Here is a 13,790-nt window from a genome sequence, read left to right on the forward strand (position 1 = left end):
TCTAGACATCGAATATGTTGTAAAATTATTACTAGGTATTCCACTAAGACACAGCTAAATTACATAGCATGACATCCGTAGACGAGACCAATACTCAAAGGCGTGAGAGCATGAGCAGGTTTATTTCAATCACAAGGACAAAGCACAGTTTGAGCTTCAATAAGACTAGTTCAAAGGAAAAACTTTAGCACCTTAAACTTTAATCCCAAGGGCCCATAATCCATGCTGTGAGACAGCATTGCTTGCTTCAGCGTCATGCAATTTCTGGCAAAAATAACTTGCCCAATGCTCAGCTAATCATCACGCAAGATGTCGTGATGAAGCGATTACTCTGTAGTATCAGTTTGGGCATAGAGGACTCAAAAACATAATTGGTGGGGATACGGTGTTTTGTGGGAAATTTTATGGTACATCATACCACGGCTTTGGGTGGGCAGTATTAATTTAATCCAATGGTTGATGTATAGGGCAGTTTAGTCAATCTATCTATCTATCTATTATATACATAAAACAGAAGTAAAACGAGGCATCACGTTCATCCACATATGCTAATATTATTTTCACGTCCGTGGTAAGGAAGCCGGATTGTGTTGAATCTTTTTTGGGTGCAGTGAGGAAAAAAATACTAGAGATTTGAGTTGGAAGAAAATTTGTGTTTTAAATTCTTTACAATTTGAAGATTTAAAATTTAAATAATAAACTTTATAAAACAAACATTCCCTACGATAGTGAAGTATATTGTCGACGCCACACAATAAGAGCAGACAAAAAAATTGTATGACATCAAGATAACTATCTAAAAAACATTCCATAGGAAGGCTCATCAATATCTACTCTTCACCATAATCGACTGGAAAATCATACACACTTGAATAAATTTTGAAAGGGGGATGGGAGTCATGGGCTGAATACCAGCGCACAATTGCATGAGTGGCTAAGCTATAGGGAATAGATGTCTATTTTTTAGTTGAACTATATCGGTGTTGACTGATAAAATTTAAAAAACTGCGCCACCAACTATAACTCGACATCTCTCACTATCATGGCTCGGAGTGTTATAGAAGTGGCTGCTCAGAGAGAAAATTAAATCCTATATACCAAGAATACATTACAAATGCCTAAATTTTTTCTCACCATAACTTAATCATATTCACATGAATTACTTATGAAAGCAATATGAATCATAACTGAATATAGCGATGCACAATACTATATTGCTTTTTGTGCTATAGGTTCTAAACAACTATTTTGTCCATTTACATTATAATGTTGTTGAATAATTAAATTTAAAAAACTACTACAGTAAAAATATATCTTTTTCTCAATATGTATTATTACGTCGATTGAAGCGACAAAAACTGGTTGACTAGGACGTGTCAAAGTTAATCATTCCAGAATTAATTTGGAGCAGCAAATGTTGAATGGACCAAAAAATGAGGATCTAAGTTTGCTTCACAGGATCCCGTCAAACAAAAAGTTCGATTGTACAGGATAACATTTGTTTCTACAACTTTTCAAAGAAACACAACAAACCATGAACTCTAATCTATTGGGAAAACCTTCAGAAAATCTAAGTATCTCCTTTCGTTCTCTATCTATAATCTCTTCAACTAAACAACCCTAATTAGAAAATTTCTTCATTTTTGTTTGTGGCGCGTCATCTTAGAAATTCATCTTTCATCAGAATGCATCTAATTATAAATTTGTGTTTTACCAATATCCATATAAATTTGGATCGATGATTTCCCGGTAGTTCCATGTCAAGGGTAATAAGTTGATTCCGATCGGCAGGATAATATTGCTATGACAAAAATAATGAACAAACTATGTCGAGAGTGAGTGATAGAGAATGTTTTACAGATCTTTAATTAGTATACGCCAATGATTACTTCTATATCTGACCAAACTATACTGGAAATTAAAAAGGGAGCATATGAAAATATCTTAAGGCAACACATTGCACAAATGATTGTTAAACTGCATGAAAGTAAAAGCAGTTCGAAACATTATAATTTACCATACAATGAGCTAAGATATAGGATGCAATATTTTAAATAGGCATATGATGATCCTTAGGAAGCAACTCATACAACTAAGAAAGATTGGCACTATGGTTGTGTGCATCGCTTGATACAGAGGCCCGGGGTTCAAACTCCTTTTCGGAAAAAAAGATTGCCACTAAGTCTAATATTTAATACAAGATACAAATAGTGTCTCAATCATTCTTATATATTGAGGGTGAATCAACGGTAATGTAGTGATGGATTAAATAAAAAATAACCTATATGGAACATGTATCTAACTAACATATAACTTTAGTATTCGCATGGTGTATTTAGGATACAATGTTTCTCTGACATTTTAAATGTTTGCCAAATGGACTACTAACACAATAGCATACAAATGCGCGGGTCACCCTGCTAGTTCTTATTAATATGGAATTTCTTATCAATCGTTATCTTCCTCCCCACATGGGCACCAATTATGTCCATCTCCCTCTCACTGCATCATGGGCTACTCGGCTGCTTCATAATCCCTGGCCGGTCGCTAGCTCGTCCCCGCCGCTCGTCCCCAATACATACGCAGACGCAGTGGCACCATGCCCCTCGCCGCCAGCTGTGCTCCTCCTCACCATGACCATGAAGCAGTCTAGGTATTTAGCGCCTACTTGCAGCTAGCGTAGCCACCCACATGAGCTAGCTCATGCTTCCATGGCCGGCTCTGCTTCAATTTTTGAGACACGGAGGCCGACCCAATCATGCCATCGTTTCTTCTATGCCGGAGCAGGCGACACAAGTTTCAGCAGCAGCTAGCTGGGTGGATTGGCGACACGTGTACTAGCGTGCCATATTTGTGCAGGCTCGACCTCGTCGGCATTTGGTTGTCCCGTCCTGAGGCACCGCGGGCCAGCACCGGAGGCTGACGGGCATCAGAGGCTGGTTTGTCTTTTTGATGGCTGCCCTCTTGCCGACCAGCTCCGCCCCTCTGGAACTCGAATCTCTACTCGCCGCCGGAACGGCGGTACCAATCCTGTCCATCTTTCCTGCATCATCGCGACTCTTCAGATTGTGCCCTTTTTGCAGAGAATAGAACACATCTAAGCCAGTAGTATCGATTAATATTAACCTTTAGATTGAATGGTCAATATTTATCTGATGTACCGTAAACTCTTATGTGTTGCTGTTGATTTCTTTTTCATGTTTTGGTTCTCACACTTGTTCCTTCTCATCTGTAGGTGCCTCCTGGAGAGTGGAAGGAACCGAGCGATATCCTTGGTTTGCGCCAAGGTGCCAGTCACCATCAGGGACCTCGGGTGCACTTGCAAGACCTTCCCCAACTACTTCGACGTGCTAAGCACCTTCGTCAACAACTACATCGGAGAATCTATGGCGAATTGCACTTGTACTTTGTAGCATATCCATAGTTTGAGGAAATTTTGTCTTCGCCTTCTCGCATGGTGTATGAGTCTGTAATACTAGTTTTATAGCATGTGCGCCTTACGGTAAAATGAATGTATTGCACACTGTATTCATTTTTTTGAATAAGAAATAAATTACTGTTTAGTGATCTAGATGTCACGCTAGAAGGAGGAAGCATTCCCTTGCACGAAGAACAATATGTACAACTCTCACCTGAATGCTCTCAGTCCCCATATTGTGGAGTGTTCTCACTTCCCATATCTAAAACCGGCGTTGTCGCTGATCCATCCACATAACGTATCAGGACCTACAACCGATACAATAAACCTAAAGCGTACACCACATGCAGACGTTTTAGAAGCCACCATCATCATTGAACCGCAGGCACATCTTCAGAAAGGAGATCCACGTCATCCTTGTTAGTCCAGCCATCCGTCGACGCCACCATGGTGCCCAATGGCACCACCTCCCGGCGTGTGAACTTCTGAGCACGTCCCGGTCACCGCCGATACACTGCAGCACCATGCCGCCAAGTACCACCAGCGGACACAGCTTGAAGTCTCTGGAAGATCTGTCGTGCGTAGCACTTTCCGAACAGGCATGACACAGCATAGCACCTGTCGGTCAGGCATGACTTGACATCTCCATCGAACCTCCGCGTAAGACGGAGCCGCTCCACCTCCTGCCTTTGTTTTCCAGTGCTGCTCCACAAATGATGCTCTCAAAAGATTTATGACACTACAGTGCCGCCATTGTCCGATCAGGAAGACCATATCCTAGGGTTTCCCCCAGAGCAACACGAGTGGGTCAACAATAGTTACACGACAATGCCTTCATCAAGGTAACAGAACAGAAAGCCACCATCGCCCGCCATCGGCTCGGTTTTCACCGGCAACTATGTCTCCCTGACTCGCTGCTGGGACTAGATAACGGATCTCGAGATCTGACAACCCAGCCTCAGGCCGACCACCTCCGACAGAGAAGATGACCACCACCGCCAAGCCCAGGGTCACCGCCCCGGGCTTCCGCATGATGCAGATCAAGACCAGGAGCGCCACCATGATCCGTAGCCGAACAGGAGGTTGAGCGGCTGCAGCCGTTGTTGTCTGCCATCACCATCGAGGAGATCAAGATCGGAACTTCCGAAACGATCTTGAGCAGCTGACACGCGAGAAGAAGGCCGCCGCCGCCAAGTCGCTTGGGCTTTGCCGTGACATAATCGCCGGCGGCGGCGGCGGAGAGGAGTGTGGTGGCGGGGTGACCGGAGGAGGGCGGTGGGGACGCCCTGGTGCGGCACGGCGGCGCCGCAAAGGAGCGGGTGTAGGGTCCCTCGGAGGAGGGAGTAGCGGCGCGTCGCGGGATGACGGCCTGTCGGTCGCCGCGAGAGAAAAACAAGTGATGAACAGTCCCTGTCATAGACAAAATAAGTACTCTAGCAAGCGGAGGTGCAAATTCATGTCCAGGGACTGAGATTCAGTAACTTTGAAGAGTTAAATCTGAACGTGACTCGGCGATAGCTGTTCACTGTCAGGTCACAAATATATGGTCCAGATCAAAATGAACAGTGCCCATGCTACAAGACACATGTACAGTACACAAGCTACCTGATTCTCTAATGTACAACACATACAGTGCTGCCTGCTATAGGATTCAATGAAGACACTTGCCAGGTCGAAGTGACCGAATCTCGATCTCAAATCAGGATGTGCATATCTTGGGTGAGAGAGTGTCACTTCCCCATCCTGCGGGGATTGTAGTTGTCTCCCGCGGCTGCTGACCCGCAAAGGTCTCTTCCTGTTCAGACTGATCGCCATCTCCTCTACCAGCTGAAATTAGTGAACTAAATTGCTTAACAGACTTTGCCTCATCATCATGAAATCGTTCCTGGTGCCTTTCAAACCTACACAATTCAGAACATATGCTTTCCTCTCTCTCTCTCTCTCTCTCTCTCTCTCTCTCTCTCTGGTGACATGTCGGTGCCACCACTTGCCCACCCTATTGCATGTCTTTTGTATTAATCCGGCACTACTTAGCACATGGGTTCGCTTGTCTAATCAGTTTTGATTTTCTATGTTCACCTTTGTGGGTAGTAAAAGCATATATTTGCCACAACATAGGTCCCATCGGGTGCGCCTCCATAGCTAAATCACCGGTCATATCATGGCTTCTGTGGACGACATCAACACACAAAGAGGCTAGAGCATGAACAGGTTTAATACTCCCTCAGTCCCAAAATAAGTGGCTCGAGTTTGTACTAAGTACAAAGTTGAGTCACTTATTTTGGGACGGAGGGAGTACAATCGTTAGGACAAAACTCAACCTAGTGCACCCGCAAAAAAAAAAAAAACTCAACCTAGTGGTTCTGTTGATTTGAATTGATTGATCCACTGTACCATTGCATGAATCATCATATGATGTTTGAATCCCCCGGAGGAAGTGGGGAAAAAAGTCCAATTATATAATTTTGATAGGAGTAGTGACAATACTGAGGGAAAGTGTATCTCTTCACTCATGAAGTTAATACAAGTGAGGATTGATTTCTATCATTCATAAAATTGCAAAGAGGAAGACTGACCTTCTTGCTCTCGGCATGCACATCTGCGCATGAGATTCTTCTCTATCTTCTTGGGCTGAGATGCCAACAACTCTATGTAGGCTATGGAAAAGCAAACTATAATAGATCGTATAAATAAAAAGGAATGGAGTTTTACAAGCACTTTGCACACATTTCAAGCCCTACGTAAAGGTGTGTCGTCTTCTCTTTACAATGGGGATTATCCTCCAATCCGTTTTGTGTTTTTATACCAGGAGAGGTGTTTAGTCAACGGATGTTCAATTTGAACATCAATTAAACTAGTCAAGAAGAAAATTTCAGTTGCTTGAACTTTCATTCCAATAGCGCAGAATTCATGTTTGGAGAAATCATTGCTTTTGCTTCGGTGTCATGCAAGCCTGGTAAGGATACAAATAGTGCAAAGGACGTTACACAATAAGAATATGGTCTAACTGAAACTCAGCAAGATGAGAAAACTATGCCCCCCCCCCCCCCCCCGCGGTCTCCTTCCTAGAGTCCGGCCTCCTCCCTCCCCTCTTCTCGTTGCCAATGGTGAATTCGCCGGGCAAAGTCCTGGCAGTGCGGCGGCGGCAGGATCTTTTCAGCTTCGATCTGGAGTTGGGGAGGCGGTACTCACTCTTCTCCGGCGGGGGTGCCGCGGGTCAGCGGCGGCCCATCACGATGGTTGCAAGGCTGCTGGCGGGTGGGCTTAATCTGGTACCAATGGCTGCATGGGCTGCGCCTTGTCGGCACATTTAGCAACTCTCCGACGGCGGCACACTAGCATGTTTGGTTGTGCGGCGTGCTTGTTGTGCATCGGCACCGGGGCAGCAGCCCCGGACTTGGTGGTTGCGAGCTCCTCTTTCCGGTCGTTGTCGTCCAGTTGGTGCTCGATGGTGGTGGATCTTGGGATCGGACGCCAAGCATTGGTGGCGGGATGATGGGTGCGTGGAGCTGATCCGCACGACTTGAGGGCGATCCAGCTGACTGCGAGTTGGGGAGAAGTGGCTGCCGGCGAAAACCGAGCTCCTACTTCGGTCGTAGTGGAGGATGATGGTATCTATGCGTCGTTACCTTGTTGAAGGCATCATCACTGCAATCATCATCTCCTTGCTTGGGATGTTACAAGGGGAAACCCTTGACCTAGGGCTCCTAGATCGGATGATGGCGACGTGTTCCGCGTCGTTCTCCCTCTTGAAGGTATCGTTTGGAAGCAGTTGCTTGCTGGAGTCGTGAGGAGGCGCAGCAGCGTGGGATCTACTGCATTGACGACGGTGGTTCTCGGCGGCACGGTGCAACAGAGTCACGGTGCGGATGTGTCTTGATGTACGAGCGCCAGGGTTTTGGTTACCGCCCGAAATTTCGAGATTTACCATGGTTACCGCATATTTCGGTCCCCATGGGTAAATGGGCATTTCGAGCAAAAAGAATCGAATTTTCAATTTTTTTAAATTCAAACGCTCAATGTATAGTAAAGTATGGCAGCTTGACAGCACATGTGTAGACAACGTTCCACTAAGCTAGTTGCTCTTTTCTGATAAATATATGTTCAAGTGCTATCTATATCCATTTTGAAAGAATTTGAATTCAAAATTCAATTATAAATTTCGTTTGAAATTCGTTCGAAATTTGCTCGAAATTTGCTGGTAACCGTGGTAACCACGTTTACCGGTCCCCCTCGGTAAAAATGCACCATTCGGTAACCAAAACCTTAACGAGTGCAGGGCGGTGTCGCCGAGGTGGCGTCGAGGTGGCATCGACGACAGTAGGGCCTTGCGAGGTCAATGCGTTGATCTCTCCTGAAGTTGGTGCATCGGAAGATGGCGGCGGTTGATTCTGGAGCATGCGCATGCGGTGCGTCGTGATGGTCTGCTAGACTGGATGGCGCTCTCGGCTCGGCGACGGGTGGCTTGGTAAGGCCACTGGATTAGATGGTGTGCGTTGGTGCGTGGTCAGCGCACATCTCAAGCTAGTTGTTGTAGAGACATAGACTGCCAGAAAGGTGGCTTTGGGGTGATCCATGTATTTATTTTGTCAGACTCTGTTGATTATTATAAGAAGCATGGTTGTAAGCCCCGCTTGCTGTAGAGGCCGAGTGTTATCCTCCTTTCCTGTGCCTTATGACTGTGAATGCTTCCTCCTTCGAGGATGTCGTGATGAAGGGATTACTCCGTAGTACGTATCCAGTTGGGGATAGAGGACTGGAAAGTATTATGTGTCGGGATAGGCTATTTTGTGTAGTAATAACCTTCTTACATGTTTGTTGGTTTCTTTTGCAAATTTTGGTCTTGAGACTTGTTCATTCTGTTTTGTAGTTACCTCTCGGAGAGTGAAGGAAAACGTGTGAATGGGTGCGATCTGGACTGAGCTAACGAAGGTAGTAACATGCACCTTCTGTTCTTATCAATAAGTTTCCTGTTGCACCCCTCGGCATTTCATTTGACCTGTCGTTCCTATGCCCTATGACTGGGAGCACCAATCGAGGAAGACCAGGCCTAATGCATCATCACGCCATCGAAGAAGCTGAACGGGACGGCGATCGACACCTATGACAACCACCGGATGGCCATGGCCTTCTCCCTGGTGGCCTGCACCGAGGTGCTTGTCACCATCAGGGACCTCCCACAAGACCTTCCCCAACTACATAGACGTGCTAAGCACCTTTGTGAAGAACTAGCCTCGGAAAATCTACAACGAATTGTGCTTGCACTTTGTAGCCTGTCCATGGTCTAAGGGAATATTTACTCTTTTTCGTCTTCTCATGAGATGATGTATGAGTTTATAATATTAGTTTTGTAGTGCATGGGCCTTTTGGTAAAATCAAATCTATTGCACAGAGTATTTGTTTTACGAATATGAAACAATTTACCCTTCAATGATTTAGATGTCATGCTGCTGCTTGAGGAGGATCTTAAGCATGCAAGCTATAGGAAAGGAGGAAGCGTTCCCTCAGCACAAAGAGCATAGCTCTCAACGTAATGCTTGAAATATAATACTCAAACAAGCCCCTCTTCGGTACAACCCTCTCCACTAAACATATAAAGAGTAATATTTTGACAAATTGTACCCACTTCCGGGTCGTTGCTGGAAAGTATACGCCAGTCACAGGAGTTTGTGCTACTGGGCCGGCCCAGCAAGGCGCAAGCAGCTTAGTTGTTTTATAACATGAGAGCACATTGTTTTTCTACATGCCCCAATTTTTTCCATGGCCTCATATGACCGATTCAAGGAACCATGCCAAATTGTTCGAGTTTTCGACAATTTTGCATTTTCTGGAGTTTTCCTTGTGAGCAAAGGTTGATAAATGTCCGAACGTGTGGCAACATGCAAACGGTGTCAGAATTCATCCAAACCTGACATAGATGCCTACCGAGGGCATGCCCACTTGCTTGAAAAAAATGAAGTCATTTCAAGGACGTTCGAAAAAGGAACGTATTGAACGCATGATGTTCGTGTAGGCCAAAATGCTCCGTCTGGGAGCATGTTGTTTCTCAACATCCTTGAAATGACCTTTTTTTTTACATGGCCTTGTATGACCAATTCAAGGCACCTTGCTAAGTTTTTTGTCTTTTTACAAGTTTTGTATTTTCTCGTTAACATGTAGCAACATGCATATGATGTCAAAAGTCATTCAAGCCAGGCATGAATGCCTAACATGTGCATTCCCACCTGCTTGCAGAAGTTTTGGCCAGTCATGAACATTGTCGTAAAACAAAATATCATGTTCAACGGAGAGTGCTCGGTAGGCTAGAAGGGTCCATTTGGGAGAGACAAACGCACCTTTGATACGCACCTCATTTTTGAATCTGTCCAGTCCGATATCAGTCAACTGAGTCCAACCAAATTTTTCTGACCTTTAAAATGACCAGATGTAGAGTGCAAGATCAATGTTACATAGCGGAATGTGCAGTTGGGTTTGCGGAGTTTGAAAAAATTCCACAAAATTTAACAAATCGTCAACTAATGATTGAGTGAAAAGTTGGATTACGTAAAAACAATATTGCAAAATGATGTTTGTAATTTGCATTTGTGATAAGTTTATTAAAAGCAAATTGAAGCTGGCAAATATTACTTTACTAAAATTGTGAAAAAAAATTGAAATGAAGGTGAGATAAAATCTGAAATACCAGAACTTTTGAAAATGTGTAACGAATATGAAAACAGAACATTTTTTGCGTATTGTGAATGCCCATGAACCCTGTTCTAACAAGTATGTCACAACCACCTCCAAATCGGCCATATTGTCATCCTATATTCATATGCTTCATTAGCCTCAGGCCGGGATGTGGTGTGCCTTGCCTAAGAAGACAGACAGAGTAAATTAGAGACGAGGCTAGACTTGTCTCGCGCAGCTACTAGACAGTAAATATTCTTTCCACCGAGGCTAATTGCCGTGTGTTCCATTGCCTGAGGTCGGACAAATAAAACTAATTAAGACAACCTTCCCTTTTGCCGTAAAACAATTCTCGTTGTCTTTCAAGCCTACACAATTTATATAAATATTACGGGCGCTTTCCAATCTCTGGATATATGGACGGTCTATGTTTATCATTGCTAGAGAAACTGGACTTGGAGCCGAGACTCTGGAAAGGCCGCTATTTATCGATGGGGTATATGTGACATGAAGGTGCATGCTGGCCACCACCATACATTGCTTGTGTGCGCTTCTAGTACCATGTTAGCACATGGGATGCTCTTCTCTTACCAGTTTTAATTTTTTATATTCACCTTTATGTGTGATAAAACCATATCTTTATTGCACCATATGCTCAAGTTGGTTGCATGCCTTCCAACTATAAGCTGGCACAATTGGGAAGCCAGGCCAAACATCTAGAATCTTATTCTAGACATAGAACACATTGAAATAAAATAACGTGATCTTCCACCGAGACACGACTAAACCGCCACTCATCAAACAGGCGAAAAAACATGGTACGTCAGTCAACCACATAGACCGAATTTATTAAACAATACCAACACACAAAGACGCGAGAACATGAAAATGTTTATTACAATCACGAGGACAAAACAAGAAATAGGCTACAATGAATTAGTCAAGTGGAAAAACTTTAAATGCATGAACTTTAATCCCATGGGCGTATGGTCCATACTGGGAAAAACCATTGCATGCTTCAACATCATGCAGTCCATGAAAAAAAGTAACTCAACCAATGCATGTATGATCATCACACAGGATGGCATGATATAGGTCCTCATCTTCAGCTTGCAGTGCGGACATCGCGACCCGATACTATCATATCGCAACAGAAATAACCACACCGTATGTGTCATGGCCAACAGTTCCCCAAACCACCAACCCTCAACTCTCATTAAAAGCGCCGTTCAAGTTGAACATATTATAACCTGTAGAGGTGGCTTCCCGACGTAAGTAGCAGGTTGCTTCACCTATTGTTAACATGTTAACTCTATGGTTGATGTCTTTTTATTCCAAAAGATGCCCATGTGAAAGGAAATAATATAATCCGGGCCATGTTGTTGTACACGGACGGGAGAGGAAGCTTCTGCTTGGCGGTAAAATATTTTTTGGTGCCTTTCAATCCTATGCAACTTGTGATCATACAAAATATGCTTTCTACTACAGATGTGTTGATTGTCTCTGTTCATACATCGTTGCTTGAGGAAATGAAACTGGAACTAAGAGGCGCGTAAGAGATTGGTATTTATCGGTTGGGAACTGGTGACATCAAGGTGGCCCGGTGTCCCACCACATTGCATGCCCTGCGTGGACCTATATTTCAGCATATGCAATATTCTTCTTTAGTGAGCTCAGATTTGGTACCACCACCATTATGCGGGGTAAAACCACTTATTTACTGCATCATAGGCTCTCATCAGCCACGGACTCCCTACTATAACCATGCACATTTTGCCTTTAATGGATTAAGCCTACAACCAGTCTACTATGCATGGAAGGTTTCGGTGTTATGTTGCACACCACCCCATCGTTCCAAGCTATTGTTTCAATTTGGATGCATATCTTATTGAAAGGCAAAGCGCCCCTGTAGTCAAAACACACACACACACAGATAGATAGATAGATAGATAGATAGAGAGAGAGAGAGAGAGAGAGAGAGAGAGAGAGAGAGAGAGCGCTAAGTATTTTTTGCAATGCATTGGCATAAACAGGTTGATCCGCAGGGAAAGCAAAACAAGAGGTAAAACATCCTCGAACCCCGAGAATTAATGCAAAGTCAAGCCCGTGTGCTCGCTAGGCAGTAGTTCAAATCATTTGAATATTTTAAAAATTAATTTGGTTTGAAGGTTAAGCAACTCAGTGCTACAACGCATCTTGTTCTTGCAGTGTTATTGATTATTGCAAGGTAGGGCACCATTGCCACCCACCGAAGCAACCAGGAACCCAATCAATGGTGTAAAACAGAGCACCTTGCACAAAGAATTGCTTGACAACTACCATCAAAATGTTTGCCGACACTGCTTGGAAATATGATTTTTCAACTAAAATTAAATAAGATTTTGCCGCTTGTATGTCCGGATCTACCTTTGGCAGCAGCAAAAATAGCTGTAACGGAAAAAAATTGACGAAAAAGCAAGAATGGCTTTCACTCATCAACTCTTGAGTTCTCTTTAGTTTACCCATTGCAGTTAGCAGCACCAAGGGAGCCCAGCTGAACCACTCACTGGTTGAACAACAAGCCCTTTCTTTTGTGGTTATGACAGTTTTCATCGAATTCTGACGCCATGACAGGTGGTGACCAATGGGAGGGTCACGCCGTGCATCCACCATGTCAGGACGCCAAGGAACCGCGATTGCCTGTCGGTGCTGTTCAGGTGGTGGGGGAAGGACGGTGTCCTGCTGGGAGCCATGGAAGAGCTGGTGGACGAAGACCACCCTGCGGCCTACCGTGCATGTACGAGCAACAAATGCAGAAGATTCTGGCACTCCGACAGGTGCAGACTCGGTGATCCACTGAAGGCTTTCTGCGGGCGCGGGGTGGACAAGGATGATGCGTTTCCCATGCTAGAATGATCACAGTTCGGTATCAGAGGAGGAAGCCCAAGTCGGCTACATATCTCAGTTGGAACAGGCTAGCGAAGATTCTCTTATTTCTATGTTAAGAGTTGGTTGGAATCTGCAGCAGCAGTTACCTTCTGCAATAAATCAGAGCAAAAAAAAAACAGAGCAAAATGATTTTCATGCCCAAGAAGCTCAACCAAAACAGATACTCTAGCAAGCGCAGCTTCAACCAAAATTATTTTGATTTTGATGTCGCCATGTCGGGATGTGACTATGGGCTAGTTTGGTTTGTGCCCTGAACAACACGCCTGGGAGATTTTTTATGCCTGGAATGTGCCTAAGAATTTATGAAAAGTTTCCTGGTTAGGCTAGTATAGGATCGATGTGTTTGGTTCACGACCTAGCCTGGGGAGTGCTAATTAGCTGTTGTTCACTTGTTCTCCTAATGTCTAGCTGTTTCAGTTCTTTCCAGACGCCTGGTGTTTTAAGCCTTGCGCCTTGTATAATGCAAGGTGCTTAGAGAAATAAACCAGACTTTTCTTAAGGACCGGTGCTTATTTGTACTGGGTAGACGCTTAATTAGGCGTCTCTCCTATAGAAATAGGCACCGGTGCTTCAAAAAAGCCGGTTTATCTTTCTAATCACCTCCATAGGCACCTACCATTGTACAAGGCATTATAATTACCGATCCAGGCTGATGCTCCAGGCAAGCCCAGGCGTCCAAAATGGGTTGCCTGGCCGAGGCTAACCAGGTTCTCTTGTTTTGCAGGCCAGGCTAATTACTTTCTCTTGTTCTCCTGCCAGGCATACTCCCTCATGA

The 13,790-nt window shown here is 44.3% G+C and overlaps 1 protein-coding gene across 1 annotated transcript in view; it reads left to right on the forward strand.

Annotated features, from left to right (window-relative positions):
• LOC123170719 (2-oxoglutarate-dependent dioxygenase AOP3-like) overlaps positions 1-12,982 on the forward strand; it is a 37,244-nt gene extending 24,262 nt beyond the window's left edge. The window contains 1 exon segment of the mRNA XM_044588511.1: positions 12,701-12,982. Within this exon segment, the coding sequence (XP_044444446.1) occupies positions 12,701-12,982 (282 nt within the window).
• The last annotated feature ends 808 nt before the right edge of the window (positions 12,983-13,790 follow it).

This window comes from Triticum aestivum, chromosome 7D (genome assembly GCF_018294505.1).
Source record: "Triticum aestivum cultivar Chinese Spring chromosome 7D, IWGSC CS RefSeq v2.1, whole genome shotgun sequence".
Lineage (NCBI taxonomy): Eukaryota > Viridiplantae > Streptophyta > Magnoliopsida > Poales > Poaceae > Triticum > Triticum aestivum.